The sequence below is a fragment of the Leptonotus elevatus genome, chromosome 4 (assembly GCF_054856555.1).
Source record: "Leptonotus elevatus isolate MCC_2025b chromosome 4, RoL_Lele_1.0, whole genome shotgun sequence".
Classification (NCBI taxonomy): Eukaryota; Metazoa; Chordata; class Actinopteri; order Syngnathiformes; family Syngnathidae; genus Leptonotus; species Leptonotus elevatus.
In genome coordinates, this window is record NC_141242.1 from 21,540,263 (window position 1) to 21,566,814 (window position 26,552).

The 26,552-nt window shown below is 39.1% G+C and overlaps 1 protein-coding gene across 4 annotated transcripts in view; it reads right to left on the minus strand.

The window, feature by feature from the left end:
• The window catches only part of hydin (HYDIN axonemal central pair apparatus protein), a 67,106-nt gene that overhangs the window by 20,924 nt on the left and 19,630 nt on the right, over nucleotides 1-26,552 (minus strand). For all 4 annotated transcript variants that reach the window (XM_086074214.1, XM_086074215.1, XM_086074212.1 and 1 more), the window contains 31 exons: nucleotides 26,393-26,466; nucleotides 26,065-26,192; nucleotides 25,147-25,277; nucleotides 24,929-25,050; nucleotides 22,998-23,111; nucleotides 22,643-22,720; nucleotides 22,397-22,546; nucleotides 22,040-22,279; nucleotides 19,209-19,332; nucleotides 19,025-19,099; nucleotides 18,739-18,909; nucleotides 17,368-17,538; nucleotides 14,122-14,273; nucleotides 11,046-11,120; nucleotides 10,752-10,935; nucleotides 10,515-10,644; nucleotides 10,255-10,411; nucleotides 9,245-9,326; nucleotides 9,079-9,152; nucleotides 8,701-8,865; nucleotides 8,349-8,540; nucleotides 8,047-8,247; nucleotides 4,541-4,740; nucleotides 3,187-3,369; nucleotides 2,902-3,021; nucleotides 2,659-2,818; nucleotides 1,665-1,837; nucleotides 1,356-1,554; nucleotides 1,145-1,238; nucleotides 905-998; nucleotides 602-761 (listed from right to left, as the gene is read on the minus strand). In XM_086074214.1, coding sequence (XP_085930340.1) covers nucleotides 602-761; nucleotides 905-998; nucleotides 1,145-1,238; nucleotides 1,356-1,554; nucleotides 1,665-1,837; nucleotides 2,659-2,818; nucleotides 2,902-3,021; nucleotides 3,187-3,369; nucleotides 4,541-4,740; nucleotides 8,047-8,247; nucleotides 8,349-8,540; nucleotides 8,701-8,865; nucleotides 9,079-9,152; nucleotides 9,245-9,326; nucleotides 10,255-10,411; nucleotides 10,515-10,644; nucleotides 10,752-10,935; nucleotides 11,046-11,120; nucleotides 14,122-14,273; nucleotides 17,368-17,538; nucleotides 18,739-18,909; nucleotides 19,025-19,099; nucleotides 19,209-19,332; nucleotides 22,040-22,279; nucleotides 22,397-22,546; nucleotides 22,643-22,720; nucleotides 22,998-23,111; nucleotides 24,929-25,050; nucleotides 25,147-25,277; nucleotides 26,065-26,192; nucleotides 26,393-26,466 — 4,373 coding nt within the window. The remainder of the gene's footprint in view (nucleotides 1-601; nucleotides 762-904; nucleotides 999-1,144; nucleotides 1,239-1,355; nucleotides 1,555-1,664; nucleotides 1,838-2,658; nucleotides 2,819-2,901; nucleotides 3,022-3,186; nucleotides 3,370-4,540; nucleotides 4,741-8,046; nucleotides 8,248-8,348; nucleotides 8,541-8,700; nucleotides 8,866-9,078; nucleotides 9,153-9,244; nucleotides 9,327-10,254; nucleotides 10,412-10,514; nucleotides 10,645-10,751; nucleotides 10,936-11,045; nucleotides 11,121-14,121; nucleotides 14,274-17,367; nucleotides 17,539-18,738; nucleotides 18,910-19,024; nucleotides 19,100-19,208; nucleotides 19,333-22,039; nucleotides 22,280-22,396; nucleotides 22,547-22,642; nucleotides 22,721-22,997; nucleotides 23,112-24,928; nucleotides 25,051-25,146; nucleotides 25,278-26,064; nucleotides 26,193-26,392; nucleotides 26,467-26,552) is intronic.

The window sequence follows — 26,552 nt, forward strand, 5'->3', positions numbered from 1 at the left end:
ACACTTGGATTATCACACCATAATCTGGTTGTTGCTAACATCTCAATGTTCCTTCAGTTCAAAGGCTTGCTGTGCCGACAAGGATCAGTAGGAGAAGCCAGCAAACAGCTGCAGGGCTGACTGGAATATGCTCTGTGATTCACGTGGGGACAACAGTGACGACCTCACGGCCTGTATTACTCAATACATTATTTTCTGTGAGGATGTCAAGACTTCATCCAGCACTGTCTGCTGTTTCCCCCACAACAAGCCCCAGATCATCAGTGACCTGAAGTTCCACCTCAATCAAAAGAAAAGGGCCTTCAGATCTGGTGATAGGGAGGCATTAAATGGTAAACTTAAGGTGAGATAGAGGACGGCAAGGTACTCTTATCGTTGGAAACTGGATGTCAAACGCCAGCCGAATGACAGGTGAGTACACCACTCACATTTGCAGATATATATAATAAAAATATATTTTTCTATTGACAAAATATCGAATATCAAACCCTGACACTTGAGTATCAAATCCAACTGAATCGTGAATTTGTGTTTTGTTGCACCCCAAACATATCAATTTATATATAAAATCTCAAATTGTTTACGGTGTATGTCAACATACCTGACAGGATATAACAGGCTTGTCTGTGACTGAGACTTCCTTCTTGGGTTTACAGACAATCTGAATCGACGTGTACTTTTTACGAGGAATTAAGGTACCACCTGCAGGGGACATCGTGAAGGCCGATATCAGGTTGGGGTTTTTGTCCCCAACTAAAATCCTTGTTAAACAAACAAAAACAAAAAAATCACAGAAAGGGTGGAATTATTAAAACACTTATTCTCTTCATGTAGAAGTCAGAACTGTATTACAGTATTACTTTGTATAAGGGCACAATATAAATAACCGGTTGTCTAAACTCACTTGTATATAAATTCATATTTTCCTTGGTTTTTCAGTTTGATGGTACGTTCTACCTCTTCAAATACTTTTATTGTTCCAAAGTCCAGGCAGGCATCTGTCACAGAATGCAACAGTGTAAGACATATTAATAAAATAGCTATATATATATATACATATATATATAGTACTCCACATGTGTTCATTCATAGTTTTTGATGAGGTGTGTTCAAACTTTTGGCCTGAAGCTCATCGCATTTGTACCTGGCGTGATGTCCATAGCTATATCAAAGGCTTCTGCAGAGACCTGTATTTTGTCCGTGTATAAGACGCCCAAAATATTTTCTGCATCGGAAACCTGAAAAAATATTGATAATAATATTGATAATGCATTTACATATCAAAACTGAACCTGCCCTGATAAGTATTAATCAGTTCCTACAATGTCATGTATACAGTACATGCATAAGCTTACCTCAAGGCGTAGTTGTTTTTTAATATTTAATGGCTTTTTGGCCAAAAAGTGCATTGTCAAGAGAAGGGATGAGTTAGGTAAAATGACACTGTGGTCCTGAGATACACTAAACTCATCACCAAGTTCCTCCAATCCGTGAAGCCTCCAAGATATTGGCAGAAGAGTCCTGTTGTGGAGCTTCACACTTCGACTCTCCTGTCTTTTGTGCATAAGACATGCAGTGTAATGTCAATATTATGCTATAGAAAAAGGCTCTGACACATGAGAAGCAGGGCTGATGAATACTCATTGTTGGAAAAACAACTCTACCTGTGAAGTAAAACTCTGTTGAAATGCATACGTTTGCTTTCTAGCTCCAGTTCTGGTCTCACTCCCAAACAAGAGAGGGCGATGGTGAAAACCTCTGGATTGTCTTTGACACAGCACACAATATAGTCCTTGATTTCTCCTGGAGTTGTTGGGTAAGCCCAGACTGTCAACTCCTGACAAGGTGAATAATAATTCAGTATAATGTCATAAAAGTAATCTCGATAAATAAAGTAAGAGAGTTTTACACATTACTTTGTGTACATTGATGTATTAATTTAGTCCCACACAAAGAGTCATTTTCAGATTTGGGTTATGTCCGTGAAGACTATTTTAATACTATTTAGAGTTCTAGGCAGCTAGAAAAACAGAAAACTGTTGAGGGGTGAGAAACTGAGAGAAGATGGACAACCAACCAGAGCCATTGTACAAACACTGGACATAGACAATAAAAGCATGACCATGAAATAAACAAACCACTGGTGCACTAAACTACAGATCCACAAGTAATAATATAATAATGCATCAGATTTATATAGCGCTTTTCTAGACACTCAAAGACGCTTTACAATGGAATGAATACATTATTCTTGCACTCACATATTCACACCGTGGTGGCGGTAAGCTACTTAAGTAGCCACAGCTGCCCTAGTGTGGCTGCCAGTGTGCGCCTACGACCCCTCCGACCACCACCAAACATTCACACCTTCCATACACCAGTGTGAGTAGCACTGGAGGATGTGTGTGGAGTGCCTTGCCCAAGGACACGACACATGACTCGGGGAGAACGGGAAACAAACAGCCAACCTTCTGGTTACTGAGCGACCGTCTCTACACCCTGAGCCACGGCCGGCAAGTAAAATAGCAAATGGTGACAACATATTCTCCTGTAGCTGTTGGGTAAGACCAGAAAGTCTGGCAATGTGGTATGACACCCGTCTGATGTTAAATACAGCTAACTTGATGAGGCAATTTGAAGTGACAGTCAACATGTTACCTGTTCCTGGTCAGGTTGTAGAGTCATGTTGGGAGGATCTAGCATATATGTGATGGCCTGTGTGTCAATTTGGAAATGGAACTGGATCTCAGCCTCGAGTCCGGAATAATTTTTGATCACTATTCTCTCTGTGTTTTCTGGATACCGACTATCCTTGTACCTGCACAGATAGACAAGAGCCTAGTAATATGCAACAGGAGGAAAAAAAACAAACACAAGAGCCAGCCTCATTGCTCTTCTCACCTGTCTCTGGTCTTGCTACAGAGTAATGCTCCAAATTCATAGAATCCAGGATTGACCACATATGTCCTCTTAAGCCCTTGGGTCACTTTTGGCACATCTCGACAATAAGGAAAAAGAACCCTGTGGGTGGGGTGGGGGACATTTGCTTTAGAACATAGAGGCTCAATCTGTAGAGTACTGGAGCCATTTCTGCTCTAAATTCCAACAAGGAGTTTAGAAACAATTGCAACATCTTGCAATGAAAAACAAAAATCACATCATTATACATTTCAATAACTGACTAACTTGTAGTCTTGGCAGAAGGAGGGATAAGTGCAAATTCCTTTGCAGAGGAGGTGGTAGACTTTGTGTGTCCCAAGTAGTTCAAAGTTGAAGGTCTGTTCAAATTTCCCAGTTAAGCCAGAGTAAAACCATATCTTCAACACCACTTGTCCACTAGCTGGTACAACCCAGCGAAATGTTGTGAGGCTGCACACAAAGACACAAACACATAGGGCCTGATTTACTAAAATTCCAAGTAGCTTGTTTGCTCCAGCAGATTGTTCGTGCTAAAACACAATGCAGTTATGTGTAAAATTAAGTTTGAAAACGTCAAATTGAAAGTGTTAGGTGAATAGGGAAACAAACATACAACTGAGTTACATAAATATTTGTCTATGGGCATTTGTGTGCCTCAGAATGGAAATATGTCATAAAATCAGGCAACAGAGATGAACGAAACAGCTCTGTCATTATCTAGCTTTAGATTGAAAGATTTGTATTTTAATATTTAATCTTCATTATTTAATTTGTATCCTATTCTAGGTTTGTCTCATTCTCAGTGACTCATCTCATTGGTGGGCACCGCCCTACTGCCATTTATTGACCAGCCACTAAAGGGTGTGACTCCTTTTTGTGACTAAAATCAATGTCAGCCATTAGATCTTTTGGAAGCTCCAAAATTGCATAGCAATATTTCACACAATTTTTTTATTGGTTGGTCAGTTAACAGAAAAGTTCTCCCTGCCACCTTTCATTTTTCCTTTGCTACGCTGGCACAGCTTTGCATGCTGCTTTGCGCCTGCCTTACAGACACACAATTTAATAATACAAAATCCGCCATGCAATTCATCTCAGATTTGATAAATCGCAATGCCTGTGCTAAATTAATATATTTTCATATAACCCCTCCACAACATGCTAAATTAACTGTGCTGCTATTTAGCATATTTAGTTGATGCAATCCCAGTTGTGCCCAGTTAGGAGATCCTCTTGCACATCTGTTTGTGTGTGCAATCGAGTTTGCACCCGTTTTTGAAAGGTCAGACCTTTATTAAATCAGGGCCATAGACACAATGTAGCTTGAGTCTCATCAGCTTCATTCTGAATCACCTTAATCATCAACAATATACAAATAAATGACAAAATAATATTGAGTTATTTCTACAAGAAGTTAACATCCACAGTAAAATGCATTATTATTATGAACAACATTTGACAGATAATATACAACAGAAAAACGTATGTACGCACACATTAAGAAAACGGCAAATTGAGCAGTTAACTAAAAGCCTGCACAAAATTGAGCTTTTAGAAGAGATTTTAAAGAATACAATGACAGCTGGAAAGTACTGGAAAGTTTTTTTTTTTTTTGCTTTACCTCTGGTTGCGTTTCTGCTCCACACTTGCATTGTGGGGGTCTTGTTCAGCGATATCAGGTCCAAGTGCAGAAGTTACACTTTGCTCCAAACCTTTGGCTTTTGGAAGGGCAGCAGGCCGTTTGACACTCTTCTGACTGTCTCTGCCCTTCTTATCTTTTTCTTTCATTAGCTTTGCACTTGCTCTGCGGCCTTTTGGTGCCTATAGGACACAAACCATACAACACCACATAAATGTAATTTCAATTATTTACTAATACTTTATTAACATCACAAAATTGGTGGTACACTTCTAATGAAAGAAGAACCCGCAATGACCATTGAAATAACTTGAAACTTGAAAAATTAATGGTATAATCACTCTTAGCGTTTTCAAATTCAAATTTAAAATAATTTTTATTTGTATAAATTCAAACAATTACTATAAGGACATCAATTAGAATATTTTAATTAAAAAAAAATTGTAAACACTTTAGAACAATTGAATCCTTCTGTGCGAAGGGTTTGTGTGTCCCAATGATCATGGGAGCTAAGCTGTGTGGTGCTTTATTCCTCTATTATGGTGACTAAAAAACATTGGACCACAATTTCACTTGCACGCACGCGGGTCACCGAAGCTTCCCGCTCGAGGCAGGCCTGGAGGTGGGGCTTCATGGCAAGCACCTGGTGGCCGGACTTGCACCCATTGGGCCCAGCCAAGCACAGCCAAAAAAGGTAACATGAGTCCTCCTTCCTATGGTTTCATTATGTGTCGGAGGTGCCAAAGGGGTCGGGTGGACTCTGAGCTGGACGGCGGACAAAGATAGGGACCTTAGCAGTCCAATACCCGGCAATAGAAGCTGTCTCTAAGGATATGGAATGTCATCTTTCTGGCAGGGAAGGAGTCCGAGCTGGTATGGGTGGAAGAGAAGTTCCAATAGGCTCGCCTCCACACACAGCTTAGGCTTTGGCTCTGGTACCAGTCCTCTCAAGAGGTGTTGGACTTTATTCCACTCTGGAGTTTCACTCTGGAGTTGCCCATGGTAGGAGGTTTTGGAGTCCTTGGACAGGGCGCTGGAGGGTCCTCCGTCAGGGAACTCCCTTGTACTGCTGGGGGTCTTAAATAATCATGTGTGCAATAGCAGTGAGACCTGGCACTAACACAAATGTATTTTGATGGTCTACTGGGACCGTCTGGCAGAGTTCCCTGTCAGAAGCAGATTGAGCCTGGTGGACCATGTTATGCGCCTCTAATGTTGAGACGGCCAATCGGAGCTGTGGCTGTAAGGTGATTGGTGCCTGTCGTGGTGGCGATTCACGAACTCGTTGGTGGACAAGCTGTCTATTCTGTCTTATTTGACCTTTTTAGTTTGTAGGACTCTGGAAGCAGCTGATAGGTATTGGATGGCCAAGCAGAATGCCGGTGTGGAGATCACTGAGGCAAAATTTCTTTTTTTTTTTATAATCAGACTTTTTGGAGTTGAGTGACACCATATAAAATGATTTCCACCAGCCAGCGTATCAGGAGGGGAGAGGAGTGCACCATTAAAACATGTATAGTGGTGATCGGGTGCTGCTGACCTAAAATAAGGACATTGAGAGTTCATGGGGAGAACACTTTGAAGACCTGCTCAATTCCAATGATATGCATTCCTGCAGAGTCTAGGAACTCTAAGGTGGGCTCTCCTATCTCTGGGATTGAATTCACTGAAGCCCCATTTCCACTACAGGACGTTCGGGTATAGGGAAAGGGACTTCCATAGGAACCGTCCTCTCAAACCAACCCGCTCGTGGCTGTCTCCACTGCGGAGCACAACTCACTTTGTGACGTCACGAGTTTTGATCGACACGTAATCGTCGTAGGACGGTTTCTTAAGTGACGTCACCTAAGCGCGGCAAAAAAATCAGAACAATGAGGAAAGAGGAAAACATGAGGTAATTGCCGTTTTTTTCTGCTTTTTACTTTTATCTACATAGTGTGGATGGATGATTTGACTCAGAGGAGACGGAATCTGGATGAATAATTTGAAAAGGCTGACTCGTGACGTCACAAGTTTCAATTGACGCGTGATCACCGTGCGACAGTTTCTCCTGTGACGTCAACCAGGCACGGCGCGAAAATCAGAACGAGGAAAGAAGAAAATGTGAGGCGGTTGCAGGTTTTTCTGCTTTTTATTTGAGTGAGAAGAGACGGCATTGAGATGAAGAATTTTAAAAGGCTAACAGTAGAGTGGAACGAAAATAGCCAAAGGATAATTAGGAGAATTATTTGGATGGAAGAGACTTTAACCGAGAATGCATCATCGTCGCACATGAAGGTAAAATATTTTTATACAAAGTAATTTTTAGGCAATCAGCGATTAGGAGCTTATCGGGCCGACGGAGTACCTACCCTCGAGTAGGTATTCTGCTTGTCTCTGTACGTTCCTGTAAATGTGGCAAGGCTCCTGCACATACAGAGCTAGCCCCGTAAATTTACCCCGAAGTTCCTGCGGTGGAAACGGGCCACAAGGTGGTTAAAAAGCTCCTTGATGGGAACCGCCCAGAGTTCCTAAAGGCTCTGGTTGTTGTGGGGCTGTCCTGGTTGACATGCCTCTATAACATCGCATGGACATCGAGAACAATGCCTCTTAATTGGCAGACCAGGGTGGCACAGGGGGGTATTGCGGGTGTGTTCCAACGCCAAGGAGAATCACACTCCTCAGCCTCCTTGGTAAGGTCTATTCGAGGGTGTTGGAGAGGAGAGTTCTTTAGGAAATTTAATCTCAGATTCAGGAGAAACAGTGTGGTATTTGTCCCGGCAGTGAAATGGACCAGCTCAACACCCTCGGAAGAGTAATCGAGGATACGTGGGTGGTCGCCCAACTAGCCTACTTGTGTTTTGTAGACTTTGAGAAGGTATTTGACCGTGCCCCTCAGGTTGCTCTGTGTGGGGATGCTTTGGGAGTATGGGTTACGGGCTGTTTGTTCAACAACCGGAAAAATCGGTATGGTCCGAATTGCTTCGTTTCCAGTGAGGATTGGTCTGCCAAGGCTGTCCTTTGTTACTGATTCTGTTCATAACCTTAATGGACCGAATTTTTAGGTGTAGACCGATCATTGAGGGGATCCGATTTAATGGTCTTAGTATTGCGTCTGCATTTTCCAGATGACATGGTACTGTTACTCCAACTCAAGAGCGGTTCGCAGCCAAGTGTGAAGCGGTTGAGATGGAAATCAGCACCTCCAAATTTGAGACAATCGTCCTCAGTTGTTAAATGGTGGAGTGCCCTCTCTGGATCAAGGATGGGATGGAATGATAACCACCCCACCAAAGCTGAGAGATTCCAACAATACTGTAATAATATGAAATGTGTTGTAAAATTCTTTATCCTTTGTGTATTTTGACAGAAGAATGTCAGAGACATTTTACCAAGACACCTGGGGAAAATGTTTAAATCTCAATGTTTTGTAATTTCTCTGTATTGGGTGTGTATTTCATACATGGCATCACCAACAAAAACAGTGATTGTGCATTTGGAGAGTTTACCTTTATTGATTGCACATCTTCATCATCTTCCTCTTTTCTCTCATCTCGTTCATCTCCTGCAGAACGACTCAGAAAGGTGAAACAATTACAGTTCAGTTGTCTCTTAGCTCGCTCCCTATTTTTGGGTAGATGAATCACAGAGAATGTAATAGGTGGAGGGATATAAAGTGTGCCCATTCCCAAACCCAGCTCATCGAGTACCTATGAAAGTTGAACAGAGAAACCCAAAGTTAAGTACAGGAACTACTGTACACTGGCATGATGATAAATGCATGAAACAAAATTTGATTTGTTGGCTCCACCTCATGTAGTGTAGGCAGGTCATTTTTTTTGAGCAATTCAAATACATCTGGATATTTTTTGCCTGTGAGTTTCAGAACAATGTGAGGGATGATTGGTTTCTCTGCTGCCTTTTCTGCTTTGGCTGGCTCCGTCTGACTGCTTGGAGAAGGCATTTTACTACTTGTTTTCTTGCTCTTTCTTGCTGCAGGTGCCTGTAAAAAAGGACCACGGAATTATGAAAATAAATATTGTAGGAATACTAAAAGTTTTGAATAATATAATTTGTCAAATACAGGTATCAGTTCAAGTGTGTACAAACAAAGTTAGTTTTAATTACATTTAAAATACAAGAGAAGATGGCATGACTAGTACTTGTTTCTCTGCTGGGGGCTCCTCTGGGGCTGGCAGAGGCTCCTGACCTGGAAGTGGGACCCGCAACAAGCCATTCTCACGGTCCCAATGTTGGAGAATATGTTCCACCTGGATTTGGATCTTTTCATATGCACTGAACATACTGTGCAGCTTATCTACTGGTGGCTACACAAGATGACAGAGATAACAGAAATGAACTCCCAGTACTGTGTGCTTTGAAAGTCATTTGAAAGTCCATTCATGCATCTTCTATACCGTGTACCCTCACTAGGGTCATGAGTGTGCTGGAGCCTATCCCAGCTGATCTTGACCAAGAGGCGGGATGCATCCCAGACCGGTCACCAGTCAAAAATGACTAAATCAATGCTCTATTCCTACCATTTCAGCTGCTGGATCAGACTGCATGTCTCTATTGCTTTCTTCTTTACTCTTTTCTTCTTTGCCTTGCTTTGCTGCATAAATCGAGAGGATACAAAACAATGCAGACATTTTCATACTTGGCTAATATATAATTTTAGCAGGCACTCTGACAATTTGTTGGTACCATCACTTGAAGGTTGATCTTTCTTGTCCACTTGTGATTCTTTTGAGGATGGCATTCGAGGGGCGGCCATTGTACTAGATGACTAAGGACAAAATCATTTGAAAACGTATTAGTGGTATTTGTAATTGGCAAATACAGTATGTCACCATTAACTTCCTGCAAGTACTGCATTGGAAAGTGGCTGCCTGCAAAGAACTTTCAGTCAAAATAACTAACACTTTCATACACTTTTTGCTCGGGCCACAGCTAATAGCCAGGGACTCAACGCGCAGACTGGCCAATCTGAGCTAACAACAGCCAACTACACTCTCTTTCACTAATTCCCATGTCAGGCCTCGTCTTCGAAAAGCACACGAATTTAAAGTCACAAATACTTAATTGTGGAATGTGAAGATGCTGAACCGCAAGTGGGGGAAAAAAGATCTCACTGTAATTCCTGAATTTTTTTTAATGGCATATTGAAAAATCAGTTTTTTTATGCCATTACTTAAACACAGTACAAGTATGGCTCAGTTTAATAAGAATGGTGAGTGTCATTAAGCTTTAGAATATCACTAATTCACTGATTTTTGTCTTTCGGGACTTATCATTTGCAATAAAAAAAAGAGACTTTGATTAGAACAATGTCACTCTCCAAAGAGCTATTTAGACAGGCTGCCGATCTCACACGCACACACAACTACAGCAAGTGCCAACATTCTCTGTCAAAAAAAGCACTGTAAATAGTGAAAAATACTTTAACGCAATGCATAACAAATACTAAAAAGTATGAATGGGTGGAAAGTTAGCAGATCTGATGTAACAGGCTGTCGTCACACAGGGGCCTCTTCCTTTCTGTATCCTTTTACAGGCACAGATACTAACATCACATCATAAATTTGCTGTTTTACCAAATAATCTTACTGAACACAGGGATGCTGATTGGTGTACGAGTGTATTTTAGTCCCCTTTTTAGCAGGTTGTATGTGTGTTTTTGAAAGAAAATTGGTTTGAATAATAGATACACAGACCTGCTTACTCTCCACGGAACCCTTCTTCCTTGACACTTGTTTGCTGTCCTTAACAGCACCCTTTTTAGGCTTCTTTTTCAACTCATCGAGTTTGACTTTCTTCAAATCGTCCTGTTGCTTTTTGTCCTTCTGCAGTTTCCTGATTCGCTCAAGAAATCTGACAGACAGAAAAACATAGTTTAATATTAGTGCCAAACCACTAATTAACGAAGATGCAATATTGTGAGATGTGGAGGGGAATGTGTTTACTCCATCATTACTTGAGTGTCTTTTGCTTCTGTTGTTCAATAATACGCTCCTTCTCTTCCTCTGGCAGAGCTTCGTATTCCTCCTCATCCATGTTCTGCAGCCACTCCTCCTCCAATTTTTCTTTTTTCTTCAACAGGGCATCTGACCAATGCCCAGTGCACACACGCACGCACGTACAGACACACTCATTAGTCATCAATTATTAGACCTTCATCTGAGCCAATAAGTAATTGAGTATGCTGATTTACCTTGAACCTTTTTTTGTGCCCTCTTCCGAGCTTTGAGGGCACTGTATGTGTCGGACAAGTTGATGACATAAATGTGTTTACGGTTATTAAGGGCTTTGAGAACAACTTGCAGAGAGTATGCCGCAGACGGGGTGTAGACTGAATCAAGCCCATAAATGATGAGACCACAATAGCAGTCATCTGACTGCATGACATGAACATACATAAAAAAGAAAACAAAACAAATGATAAATATATCAGTTCTGTGGTGAAAGGACAGTACAAAAATCTGTGAAATCACAAGTGTCATACTACCTGAAACCTCTCCAATAGGATTTCAACCAGGAGCATTTCAGGCAAGAGATTGCTGAGTGTTTCCTTATCCATTGTCTGAAACAGAAAACAGCGATCATATTGCGCAACAATACTGCCATTAAGTAACGACAACCAAAATTTGTGATGGTTTTGGGAAAAAAAAAAAAAAGTGACTGGATTAATTTTTCACTAGCACAGGCTGTACAGCTGAGATTGGCTGGCAACCAGTTTAGGGTGTACCCCGCCTACTGCCCGAAGCCACCTGGTATAGGCTCCCAGCGCCCCCCACGACCATTGTGAGGACAAGCGGTTATGAAAATGGATGGATGGACAGGCTATACAGTTGGCCACATTTGCGGGTGAATTGGTCGCAGTGTCGAGCCCTGGGCAAGTCTGTTTTTCTTTTCCCTTTTAAACATCAAAGTTCACTTAAAGCTCATATTTCACTGAGCGGCGCAGGCTTGTGAGCTCCTCGGGGCTCTCTTCTTTCTTTTATGGATATTTTATGGCTATTTTTGGACATTTTCTTTTGCCTTTTTGGATTCGTTTTTTTCAAATTTTTATACTTTGTTTTTCATACTTTTTTGGCAACTTGTTTGGCAATAATATTGTGTATGTATATAGGAATTAAATTTTGGGATTTCTTCTGTTTTTAGACATTTTATAGTTCCTTTTTAAAAAATGTATTTTCTGACTTTTTTTAAATAAATCTTTTTTGGGAAATTTTGTTCACATTATATGGTCATTTTGGGGATTTCTTTTGTTTTCGAACATTTTATTCCCAGCAATTTCTTAAATCAATTTTCTGACTTATTTGTTGGCAATTTGTGGACATTTTATGGTAATTTTCGGGATTTCTTCTTTTGGACATTATTTAGTTTTTAAATATTTTCTTTTCTGTCTTTAAAAGAAATACTATTGAAATATTAGAATATTTATTCATTTGTATTTTTTTTTGGGGGGGGGGGTTTCAAAAATATGTTATCATATTTTTTGTTATTTCTTCTTTTGTTTCTGGACATTTTATGGTTATTTTTTTAACATTTTGTTTTCTGCCTTTTTTATTTAATTCTGACTTTTTTTCCCCTTCAGTTTCATGAACATTTTATGTTAATTTCCCGCTCTTCCTCTTCCTCTTCTTGACATTTTATGGTCACTTTTTTGACATTTTTACGTATTTTTTAAAACTTTTTCATCTACCTTTCTGACAACTTTTGAATATTTAATTATTTATTTAGAATCTAAATCATACATTAATTTAAAGAATATTAAGTCAAAAAAAAAAAATCAACATTAATTTCTACTTTTTTGTTGTTTTGAGATCCACAGGAGAGGGACTAAAGATTAAATAAAGTAAGAACTTGCACTATTTACTGTACACTCAATGGGCATATTCTCCTACAATGCACGTTATTTACTTATCCTAAAAATACAGTCTCGGGTTTAAACGGAATTGGGGTTGGTTAGATATTACTTTCTTCTTTATCCAGTAACACAAATTGTTATACTTTGACATAAAACAATACCTTTTGTTCACATCAAATCAGTATATGATTCCACAGGCAGGTTTACAAGGTTATGCTCCTAATTGAGATAATTAAACCTTTTTTAGACAGGTACTTTCAATGTTACATTACTGTATCCGTCTCAGCATATCTTAATCTTGTATAGCTATGAAAATCCAACATGTTCGTGCTATGCATCATATTTTTCCTGAAAAAAATAACTTTTTTTTTTTAAGTAAGTGTAATATTTTCTCAGTCCCCGACATGCTGGTGCTGTGCCTGTCGGTGTTCATGACTCAACAATGAGGAAAAGATTGGGCAAAAATGACATCAATGGTGGAGTTCCAATGTGAAAACCAATGCTGACCAAAAAGAAAACACAGGCTCGTCTTACTTTTGCAAAACTCATTTGAATGATTCTCCTTTTTGGACTTTTGGAAGAATATTCTATGGACTGATGAGCCAAAAGTTTTACTTATCTTTGAAGGCGTGTCTCGTTATATCTGATGTAAATGTAATACAGCATTTCAGGTAAAGAACATTATTGCCAACAGTCAAACATGGTGGTGGTAGTGTGATGGTTGGGCCCTGGATTACTTGCTGTGATTGTTGTGATTAATGGAACCATAAATTCTGTTCTTTACCAGATAATCTTGGGGGAGAATGTTGGGCCATCAGTTCGAAGCTAAAGTGCAATTGGGTTCAACCATCCAAAAATATCAAGTTAACTTCAAAATGGCTTAAAAAAAACAACAAAAAAACAAACAAACAAAAAAAACCAAATGGCTTTAAAAATAAATTGTAAAAAAGGCAAGGATTTGGAGTAGCCTAGTCTGTGCTTGAATCCAATTGATAAGCTGTGACATGAACTTAAAAATGGCCTTCATGCTCAAGAACTATCCAATGTTGCTGAATTATAGACATTCTACAAGGAATAGTGGGACAAAATATCCCAAAAGAGATGTGAAAGACTCATCGCTTTATTGAAAATGTGCTTGATATCTGTTGTTTCAACTGTGGGTGACCTAACCAGTCATTTTGAGTAGACACCCCCACCCCCACCCCCACCCCATTAAATAAAATCACTATTTAATTAATGCATTTTATGTTTACTTGGGTTATCTTTCTCTGATATTTACATTTGCTCGATGACCTTAAATGTTAAAGTAGGGAAACTCCCCCAAAAAAGTAAGAATTTGAAAAGAGGGTAAATACTTTCACACGGCAATGTAATAACCCCCTATAACAGAGACCATACCCACTACAATGGTAAACAAAGGGAAATCTGAAGACTGACACATCATAATATAAAAGTATTTAAATTGCAGTATTCTTATATGTATGTTTAAAAATGTATGTATTTCAATGCTGAGAATTGATTTGGTATCAATAGGCATTTTTTTTACAATGGAAAAATATATATATTTTCAGTGCCAATGTTCTGTATGATTCTTGCAGATGAATGCACGTATATGATGCACATTTCGGAATGAAAAAAAAGAAACACACACACTTCCAAAGACAGACCAACAAATGTTAAATACACTCATTTAGAACTTGAGAAAATCTACCTGTGGGCTGCATGTGCTTTCTTGTTCTTTTAAATCACTGCTGCTAATTTCAGCAGGTTTTGGCGGAGTTTCAGTGGGACCCGAGTTTGGAAGTCCATCTGTGACTTCAGCGGGAGACTCCGGTCTTGATGCGATGGTTGCAGATATGTGAGCTGGAAGAGGAAAGACACGTTGACTCTCATAAATAATTAATTGTAGCTGATTGTCACAATTTTGCTGAATAGAGCTTCAAAGGAGACAATGTGCATCTGTTTTTCATTTATTGAATGATGTTAGTTTATCCTTTTGTAAAATTACTCAATAATCAAGAATTTTGCACGTTACGCATCCCATTTCTTGTCTTAGCGTTACTCAAAATTTAGACATCACAATGTAGGGTAGAAAAGTAAGCGAACCTTTGGATTGATTAACTCATTCAGCCATTTTCACTGAAGAACCCCCTCTCAAAATCCAATAAAACAGCCGATTTTGCAAGGCCCACAGAACATTGTGTTCTATTGCTATAAAAACATGGAACCTACCAAAAGAAAGATTAGAGTCTCTTCGTTCATCAGGAAAAAATATAGTATAGTAAATTATTGACTTTTTGCATGCGATATCACAGCCCTCATGGGAACGCCCCCTCCGGGACCCTGGACGACAAAAGAGCCACTTGCCTGTATTATAACCATTGAATCTCATACATAATAGTCCTTTATCTAATTGACTACCTTATAAAATGGTCATATCTTGCTGTGCGGTCGGTTGTACAGACAGACAAGGGAGTAAACCAAATTTTGCTTTTTATCGCATACCTACTTATGAAGACAAAAGACGTCGATGGATAGCAGCAATCGACAGAAAGGACTGGCAGCCTACAAAGTATTAACGGATTTGCAGCGATAATTTTTTGCGAGGTTAGTAGATAAATGTTGTAATTAGTAGATAAATGTTCAAACATTTTACTCGTAAAAGTACACTCTTAACAAAGATAATAACAGAGGTGTCAAATTACGTGTTTCATATCACATTAACGAGCCAGATAGTTAGCGTCCACTCCAACTGCACGAACACACAGTTTAGTTTTAAAATGTACCTTCTTCAAAACTATTAAGTGCATTTGACTGTTTAATAATGTGGGATTTCATCTTTGTGCTTGGAGTTTTTTACTCTAGAGCCGCCGGACTCATATTCATGAAATGACTGCATAGCTTGCCACTACGATAGTCATTTGTTCCATGCTAGTCAACATAGTAACTTAACATAGAACGGACTGTGTGAGAATAAGTCAGTTAGCATGATAAACAAGTTTTGCCTTTTCATTACGAGGTATATTGTCCCCCGGTGTGAGCGTAGCATCTCGTCCGAGAGAGACTCAGCAAGTGAAAAGCTTTTGAATCAGCCCCGGTGTAAGGAGAAGAGACGACATTGACTACATAATGATACAGGTCGTGAATTCCTGCAAAGTCTGCGATTTGATTAACTTGGTAAAAACAGCAGGCGACGAGATAAGGGGCTGATTTAAAACGACTAAATGTGCAACTTCGATTGATATGCGAACTTCGGTTGAAGTAGTAGATTCCATGGCTCGATGGGCAATACAATAATAACTTATTTTTTCTGAGAGAGCTCAGTATTGTTCATTCGGTAATCTTACCATAATCATCATCATCATCATCATTGCTCTCTCTCTCTTTTTTTTTCAATAATAACTTTTAATTTGTAAATTAACCGTTGCTAAGTCACTAAGTCACTCCGGGTCACGTCCACTTCCATTCAACAATAATTTCCTTCCACCGTCCGTCATAGGGCAGTCACGTGATTACGTGACGTCGGTGCAGATTGTCAATAGTATAGTATAGTATAGTATAGATGTATCTGTTTCCGTTTTGCAGCAATTAGCATTAGACTATAGCTAAGTTTTGTCATTATTGACATTCATGGTGACAACATTTGACAAAAATAGCTTGCTGATCTCTTATACTCTGCTGCCACCTGCTGGCCTTATTTGTTTTTACTACCATTGCTTTAAGTCACCTCTTCATGTCAGAAGCCGCATCAAAGCCTTCTGTGTCCTCTTGCATAAAAAAAAAACATTAAAAGAAAACGTGCAAACACACAAGTATTAAAACAAAGTTTTTACATGTTTTGGGGTTTGAATTAGTTAATGACTTTGAGCCTTTGGCAGCATAGCCTTAACCAAATATAAGGAAAATCATAAGGAATTTCGACCATTCTGCTTTATAAAAAAAAGTGAATTGCAAACCACCGCAGGATCTCTTTGTAGACCGACTGGTTGGTCGTCTGGCCCATAATAAAAAAAATATATATATATTTTGTAACAAAACTCTGATGTACGGTATACTTCTCATCCCACTACGGATTATTTCCAAGTTTGATACAGCCCATCATGTATAGTCAGGTTTACTATGGTCAGCTTTTTTAACCTGCGCGTTGATTGACATGGCCAATTACGTTTCCCCTTCTACTGTTATGTCATGAACATCACGTTTCCACAGTAGCCTGAAATGGGGCTGCAGCAACGTGGTCTTTTCATGAACTGATGAACATCAAGATTTTGAGAGAATTTTGTGAAATTAATGCTCGTCAAAAATTCTTCATCATATTTATTGTTTATGCTTCTTGATAATAGAAAACTCACAAGTGATCAGGACAGAGTAACACCAATTTTAATCCACTTGCATAATATTGAGTGGACCCTAGGTGGCTGACAATGACCACCTATTGATTCTTGTCAAAGTCATAAGGCACAGGGGCACCAGTTACAGTTGCCCCCAATGAAGTCATATATGATAAGTTGATATTGTTATATTGATATTTATCTCTCTCCTAAATCTTGTGAGAAATCATTGACATGATCAGTGTTTACATAAATGAATATAATTAATTAAAAAAATAACCATAAAAGAATAATATTATTTAAGATAACGTTAGCAAATTTGTTGGTTCAGAAGTGTGTATGAAACTGGTAGCCCTTTGCATTAACCAGTATCCAAGAAGTAGGTCTTAGTTTCAAACACGTTGGTAAGCACAGGTCTCGGGATTCACATTATTTCCCCCACTCTGCATTGTGATGTTTCCATCATGTGGCCATTAAAAACATGGAAACAAATAAGATATTTTGTGTGATATGAATATAAGAAAACTGTTTGTCTCTCTTGTGACCTAGAAGATGAGGATCAGATTTATATTTCCATTTTGTCTGATGCCATAGTATAAAAGGTTCTAAAGAAATATTGTGCACACCAGCCTCTTCCATCCTCTGAGCGTGCTCAGCAGTAGCTCGGTTAAACAGCTGTCTTCCAGCCAGGCTAACGAGGGAAGTCCCATGCATCAGTGAATCAGCGAGCATAGCATCCATACTTATACATGCCGCTCCATAGTGATTTGCCAGAGCAGCCGCCTTGCTGCTTTGATCTAAAATGGAAGAGCAGAAAAACACATTTGAGTTGTTTTACTCTCAATTTTGCCCCCATGAAGTGCAGGTGTAGTACATTCCAGAGAAACCTTACAACAGATTTTTTTAAATTAATGAAACAAAATATGCCTTTATAGCCACTTAAAAGCCAAGTGGTCGAACCGCCCATCATGCATGATGTCAGTCAACATTCAGTGTATATCACAAGACCTGAACAGGGTAAAATTTGTGAAGTCAATGACTGTACTACTATTAGCTGCTGGCTTGCAGCTGGCTGGCTTTATGCTGCACATCTTGTCTCTTAAAGTATTAGCAACAGTACAGTGCTTTGTTTTACTTGACATTAAATGCTAACTCCTTTTTCGATTAATGTTACGAAATAATAACGGTTAATGTTAATGACTGTGATCACTGATAATCTTATGATATATGAGGTACACCTGGATTTCTATGATGCCATATTTGAGTGTGTGAGAGAGAGAGAGAGAGAGAGAGAGAGAGAGAGAGAGAGAGAGAGAGAGAGAGAGAGAGAGAGAGAGAGAGAGTGTCTCTTAAAGTATTAGCAACAGTACAGTGCTTTGTTTTACTTGACATTAAATGCTAACTCCTTTTTCGATTAATGTTACGAAATAATAACGGTTAATGTTAATGACTGTGATCACTGATAATCTTATGATATATGAGGTACACCTGGATTTCTATGATGCCATATTTGAGTGTGTGAGAGAGAGAGAGAGAGAGAGAGAGAGAGAGAGAGAGAGAGAGAGAGAGAGAGAGAGAGAGAGAGAGAGAGGGAAAGAGGGAAAGAGGGAGAGGGAGAGACGGCCAGCAGTCCAGACCTGTCCCATTGAAAATGTGTAGTGCCTTATGAGAATTCCACCTAGAAAGCTTCAGAAATTAGTTCCTCAGTTCCCAAAGACTTATTTAGTGTTTTTAAAAGGAAAGGAGACACAGTGCCAAACATGCCCCTGTCCTAGCTTTTTTAAAATGTGTTACAGGCATCAAATTGAAATCCAAAATGATTGAATATTTACAAAAAATAACATCTATCAGCTTGAACATTTTGTTTTTGCAGTATAACTCATTGCATTATTTTTATTTACATTTTACGTAATATCCCAACCGTATTGCAATTGGGGTATGTGTGTACATAACAGAAAAGGCTTGATTACTGTAACCGTTTTTGTTTGTTTGGTTACCTGTCAGTGGGGCTCCATATATAATAACAGCAATGCCTCTACAGTTCAGAGCAGCTAGACCTTTAGGTGACAGGTCAACACCCATATAATGGGCAATTGCACTGGACAGCGGGTTTATCTCTAGTGTTCCTAGACTCCCAGTGGCTTCTGCTTTCCTGACATCTGAAATGACTTAAGTACACATATTGAAGTCTTAAAATAACAGAAAAGAATGTGACAATTTAAAATCATATACCAAAAGACCTCATGTCATATGCATTTTGGAAAAGTGCGAGCAGTCACTCACTCAGTTCCGTTCTACGTCTTTCACCCCTTTTGCCGCCTCTCCGTTTTTGCAGACTCATTCCAGCTACATTTTTATCTGGAGTATAAAGGTATATTATGTCATTGAATTTACAGTAAGAGACACCTATGCATTAAATCATTTCTGACAGATGCACATAGGCACCAAAGCTTGATGCTATCATGACCTTTTAGCCGAGAGCAGTGATCCTTGTAGAAGTCCATAAGTTCCACAGGAAGATTCTCTCCAGCATGTCTTGGGGGCAGCAACATTACCTCATTTGCATCATGTCCATCCAATAGATTCAGGATCTTGACAGAGTGATGTAATAGGGGACAGAAAGTAAAGACAGACATATAGTAAAAATACAGAGTGAGAGGGGTGGTGGGTGGGCTATCAGAGTACTTCAAGAGAATATAGCAAATCTATGTTGAAAAACAGGCAAAATGCATCACATTTTAGGATTGGGGGGGGGGGGGGTTATGATGCAGTACTGATTAGCACATATCTGCTTTACAGTCAAGAAGTCTGGGTTTGAATCTGTGTGGAGTTTGGTTGTTCTCCCCATTCTTTTCTGGAAAATGCTACTTCCAACAATACCCCCACCCCCATGCATTTTAGGTTAATTAAGACTCTAAATTGTGTATAGATGTGAATGTGATTTATTTATTTTGTTTACATGTTCCCTGTGATTAACTGCCAGTTGTGGCCTCAGAAAGGATATTCGGGTGTGCATTAATGCGTTTCCACGATTAGAGCCAGGAGCGCTCTAGCGCTCTTCTCCCTTTAATTCCAGTAAAGCGGATACGTCTTTTTGTTTGGAGAAATTCTCGGTCAGATCGAGTCCGGGCTTCGGCCTTCCTGGGTGGAGTTTGCATGTTCTCCCCTTGCCCCTTACTCCGGTTTCCTCCCACGTTCCAAAGACATGCATGAAAAGTTAATTGAACACTCCAAATTGTCCATAGGTGTGATTGCGAGTGTGAATGGTTGTTCGTCTCTGTCTGCCCTGGGATTGGCTGGCAACCAATTAGTTCAGGGTGTACCCTGCCCAAAGCCAGCTGGGATAGGCTCCAGCGCCCCCCGCGACCCTTGTGAGGACAAGTGGTTAATAAAATGGATGTATGGAAATTCTCGCTCTCTTAGCCGATGAAATGCATCAGAATATACACGTGAGGGTGACGTAGACCTCGTAGCATGTCCTGGAATTTTATCCAAGCATTTATGGCTGACGCAGGGTCGCGGGAGTTTTGAAATAAATGACGATTGACGACAGTACGGGAGGACTTTGAACCAATGTAACCACTCGACAGTGGCATGTTGTTAAGAAATATATTTGTAGACAGTGAGGATGTTGAAAATGTTGACGTGTTAAGAACGGAAAGGATGACGAATTACCGCTCCAGTGTTGAAGGTAAATCAACCTACAGATGCAACAGTTATTTGTTGATTTTTTAAATATTTTTTTTATATTGAAGGTTTGTGTGAACGCCACTGGTGTAAGCTCTAAAATGTTTTTGCAATTATGTAGTATATATCTGCTTCAGGGGCTGAGATATCAATTATTAAGTAGGCATTGACAATATTGTTGAATTTCCAGGAAAACTTCAGGTTTTCGGGGGTGATTCTAAATTCATCCATAGGTTTTAGAGGCATGTTTTGCCAGGTGCTTTGGGCCGTAATGGATTAAAAGGCAGCTGAAACAGCTTGTGGTTTGTCGGAGTATTCCCTTGCTCACCTCTGTGTACGGTTAGTATAGACTCCCGTTTTGCCTCAACCTTGTATTGTTACCCTGACTCGATCTTGGATTTTTATATAAGTATTTGTTGTTTAGCTACCCGGCATTGTTTCTGCAAGCGTTTTATGTTAAGTATTTACTTTCGCGTTTTTTATGTGTGTTTTCTGTTTTCATTTTTGCCCCTTGCTCTTTTGGCAAGTTTTGTTTATACTTTTTCCATTGTGTGCAGTTTAGATTTTTGTAAAAAAAAAAAAATTGTAAAGCTTTATTTGCGTCTGCGTTTTTGGGATCTGCACACCTTAATTCTGGACAATTTTAGTTCAAGCAGATTTATAGTAAAAGTGGAAAAAGTATGACTCATGATTTTCATGGAATCTGCCAGATAATGTTTTTTTTTGTCGTAAGGCATGCCACAAACAGCATGAAACCAGTCAAACTATGATTTCACAAAAATATCACACACCCAATTTTGTTCCCCTCAGATGCAAAAGTTGGAGACTGTGTGCTAAGAGTTATTTGTATAGATGCACCCTGCATTTGACTGGCAACCGTCCGGTATCTTTCCTCCATGAGTAGTTATTTTTGACATTCATTCCTAAATGTAAAGTGAGAATAGGCGATTCGGAGAATGAATGAATGAGTGAATAAATGAAAAACATCACAGCAATGAAAAATGATTTTTTCTACACGATTACATTTGCATGATATAATGATGATATAATAGGTACAGTCGAGGCCAAAAGTTTGGAAACACCTTCTCATGCAATGCATTTGCTTTATTTTAATGACTATTTACATTGTTTGTTCTCACTGAAGGCACCAAAACTAGGAATGAACTATGTACTTAAACAAAAGTTGAAATAATTGAAAACATGTTTTATATTCTAGATTCTTGAAAATAGTCACTCTTGGTATTCCCTCGATGACCTTCAATAGTACCGTAAACACTTGAAATTGTTTTCCAACAGTATTGAAGGAGTTCCCAGAGGTGAGAATGCCATTACTGTGCAAAGCATAATCAGAGCAAAGGGTGGCTATTTTGAAGAAAATAGAATCTAAAATATGTTTTCAGTTATTTCACCTTTTTTTGTTAAGTACATAACTCCACATTTTCATTCTTAGTTTTGATGCCTTCAGTGAGAATCTACAATGTAAATAGTAATGAGAATAAAGCAACACATTGAATGAGATGTGTGTCTGTACTGTACCTAAAAAGATAATACATGAGATCACATATAGGATTACTGTATATGATTGAAAAATGTTTACAAAAAGAGCGCTACCTTTTCTTCCTTCAGGTACTGCATGTCAAGCTCGAGGGAGTAAAATTCAATGGGATAAGAGCAAAGGTTTTTGACAACGACCTCTGCTTCAATCTCCATGCTGAATGGCAGACAAGGCCCCATGGTCACCTCTGGTGGACAAAACTCCAGTTCTGGGTAATCACCCTGTCCCAGGGCTGTGATGACCACCGGCTGGGTGCCCTCAGTTACGGTTATTATTAAACTCCTCTTGTAAAGACACTACAAAGAAATCACTGAATTGTAAGTCAATCTGCTTGTCTTAATTTTTCTACAAACAAGATTGCACCTGTATTTTCATTATTTTTGTAAATATCTACAAGTGGTGAGTTTGTTTACCCCCTCAGTAGGACTGAACTTGACCTGCACGTTGACCCTGTCGCCGGGGGTGAGCATGCCGGAGGAAGGAGTCATCTCAAACATCACAGGTGGTGGCCGGTGCTGCTGCAGGTATTTGCTGCGCTGATGGAGGGGCAGGAATTTATCGACCTGAGAGAAAAGCAGAACAGGGGTAGGTCTCACCCTAATGTCGGGACGTGTATTAAACTGTAATGCAAACTGACAATATCTTGTATTATTATGTACCTTCACGGGCTTCACATCCTCCACTATGGTCCAATGGCAGGTCACAGATTCATGATTAAATAGCTGCATTGTTTGAATCTGATGGAATATAAAAGTACAAATTTTTAGCCAATGGCAACATATTCCAAAAGACAACATACACTACGTATGCTATTCTCATGCTAGTTTTAGATTTGTAAACATAAAATGTAATTTCAGTTAGTTTGCTTCTTTTTTTTTGTAACGAAAATGTTTTTTGAATTTTAGTTTGTTTCCGTACTAAAATAACCTTGGATGACATAAAAGTCAGAATACATTTTATTAAAAATCATGTCGCCTAACAGCATTTTCATTTATCACACTGTATTATTATTACCTTACACAATCCACACCGCACAACGTCAAACTGCAGTGTTTCTGAGGAAACAGAGATTGACGGCACCGTCACCACTGCACATAGACGCACTTGCACTGATGGACCACCTATGACCTGTAATCCAAAATAAAATAACCTGTAAATCCAGGGCTTTAAATGAACACCCGCCAACCCGCCAAATGTGGGTTCAAATTGATTTTGGTGGTCATAAATATTTAGCCAATGGGCTCTTTGCACAAATCCACTACTTCCTGAGCTCAGCACCCCTCCTTCATATCCTGTATTTTATGATTGGATAAACTGATTAATCCAGGTGTGCCTAACCTCAGTAACCACGACGACAATGGCCATGGTGGAGCTCGTACGTGGCTTAATTTCAGAAAACTACGACCAATCGTAAACAAACCGATATTGCTATTTTAAGAGACCTGATGTAGGCCTAAATTAGAATTGTATGCCCAGTTCAACCTCTGAAAATATAAAAACAATTGCCACAGTATTTTGGATTGGCATTCAGCCTTTCTACCCATAGATGCTTACTATATATATATATATATATATATATATATATAAAAAAAATTACCGGCATCCCGGTGGCCGTGCTTAATACCTTAGGTAATGCTAGCACTATTACTATCAACAGTTTTAAACACGGAAACACTTAACGCTATCTCCGGGTGGCAACAGACCTGTACAGGACGCTGTGTATGACCTTGCAGTCCGTTCCCAAGCCCATTAGCTGGTGCGAACAAATTTATTACATTTATTATTAAACGTTGGTGGATTTGTGAATGTGCATATTTTATGTCATAAGGATGCTGAGTTTCTAAAAAGGCCTCTTTGGCCTTCCTCTAGACTCTAGACTCTAGAGTCTAGAGGAAGACCAAAGAGGAGGTTCATGGATGAAGTTAAAGAAGACATGAAGGTAGTAGAAGATAGAGAGATAGGAGAATGCAGAGGACAAGGTTAGATGGAGGCAACTGATTCGCTGTTTGGAAAAGCCAAAAGGAAAAGAAAAAATGCAATGATAGTAAAAATTGGCTTCTTTTTTTTTCTGCGTTTGGGTTTTCAGCCAAGCATTTTTTATTTTCGGTTTTCGGTTTCGGCCAAACATTTTCATTTCGGTGCATCCCTAGTGTGAACTAAGACCAATCTCCACCAACATTGACATACGCATCTCTAATTTAGGCCTACATCAATCTCTTAAAATAGCAATGCTGCCATAGACATACTGTTGTTACTTTGTTTAGGGGCTTCAAAAAGCAAAACACATCTGAAAATGTTTTCAATAGGAAAAAAAATGGCTGGTGAAAATTGTGTTTGGGTAGTAACTTTAGAGTGTCACCAGCCACATTGGCTTGCCATCAAAAAAGTTAATTTAGAGCCCTGTTTAAATCTAAGAAACATCACATCGATACATGGCAAAGTGAGGGATGTGGTTTTATAATTAAAACAATCTGTATCTTTGGATTAAAGGAGACATTTGATCAACATTTTTAACAGTTGGATGTTACTTTTAATCATTGAGTTACCTGCCTTGTGTATGAAATGTATGTAAATAAAGCTGCCTTGCATTGCCCTTGCCTATAGAAATGAACCAATGGTAAGAACGGATTTCCTCAACAAGATGAAAAGGGTAGAACATTGCATGTTGAACGAACCCCTCAGTCTAAAAATCTAAGTGTGAATTTCTAAGTGCACACATGCCACCAAATACAGTATGGAATGCATTTCTTCTTGTGGAGTTAGCACTTCATCACCAAACATAAACTCTGTGCTACTTCTCAGAAGATAACTCTGCCAGCTAATGCTAATCAGTGCCTCTACCAAAACTCATTGCAGATGACCTTGTGGCTTTAACATAGTAATTCTACAAGTACCCTTTAAATACAAATCGTGGGAGCAGATGACTCTGTTGAAGTGACGAGTACCTGAATTGGAATGAGAGCACTTCTGATCCCCAGGTTGCCTTTCTGGGGATCAAATTCAACGGTGAAAGTCTCTTTCTCGCCACAGGAAAGGTTCCGTATGCTACCAAATTCTACCCTGAAACCTTGAAGGATATTTTAATAACATTTAGAAATATCAACTCTTAACTCAAAGTACTGAACATGACATCATTCTTGTTAAACATCCGCAAATGCCTTACCTGCACTGACTTTGGAGTTGGCATGGAAGGACACAGGTAATGGCCCATTATTGGTAATCTTAACAGTTTGTTTGAGGACTTGGCTCGGAACCACATAACCAAAATCCAAAATGTACTCCGGGAGGAGGAACCTGGAGGAATGGAAAGGAAATAGTGTTGATGCACATGTACACATTATGTAAATTAGCCACACTGTTGCACCATAATGCAGCTAAATTTAAAATGTCTCACTTATAAATACATTCTCCAAAAGAGGCCGCTATGGAAAAAAATAAATAAAATGATTGTAATGTAGCTCCTTCATTTTTTCTGTCTTCTTTTTTTTTTTTTGCTGATTTTGACTCCTTTCTCTCACAAGAACAACATGGAAATGTTTTGGGGGGGGTTATCACATGTTTTGATTTGTAGACGCCAGGATAATATGGCTGTAATGTGTTGTATACTTTTACCAAGGTTATATGCAAAACTTTTAACATGAACATCATGCAAATCAACTTGTGATTGTGATTGGTTATTTAAGATCCAATCATGAACCAGAAGTGTTGACGACGTCAAAATTATGCATTTTTATTGGTTTAGACACGCGAATATGTCATGTCCACTGGGACCATCTACGGGTCTAAAGGGGTTAAAACTTAAGCCTGAAATTCCAGACACCAAAGCATTTTGTCCATCCATCCCATTTTCTGTACCGCTCTCCTCGCTGGAACTGGTCACCAGCCAATCGCAGGGCCCATAAACGTAGTTAAGTAAAAATTCCATAAAATACCCTCTTTTGAGAAGAAAATAAGTTTTATACTATCTGAGGAGAGGCTCACAATGCCACACTTGTAAAAGCTATGATGTAAAATGCCTGTTTTGGTTCACCAGTTCACATTTAAGTCTAGTTAACCTGTATGTTTGTGTGCTAATGCTTACTTGCTGAGTTTGCTCCATTTTTTGGTGGAACCTTGAGAGTTCCCCAGCTCCAAAAGACTCTTGCTCACAGCCAAGGCATTTTCTGTGACCAGCATGTTCTCAATTTCCAAAAGTAGCAACTGCTCGTACTAAAAGAAGATAGATGTGTTCAAAGTCAATTTATACCATACACTGTAGTTTCTCATTACAGTACACAAAATGCTTATATTAAAAAAAATTAAAAATTAAGTGGTTGCAATCCCTCTAGTCTGACATAAATGAATTAAATGAAATACTAAAATGAACTCTAAGAAGAAAAGCAGATTAGAAATTTAATTTGAGGACTAACATCAATGATGCTGGTAGCTTCCATTTTGATTATTGCTCTAGCCTGGTCAAGCACATCACTGTAGCACTCCTTCGCTGTAAAGAAATAACAGTTTTAAAAAAAAACATCTCTACAAAGTTCCATTTATGTATGCCAATCAATGATCTCACTGCACAAGAAT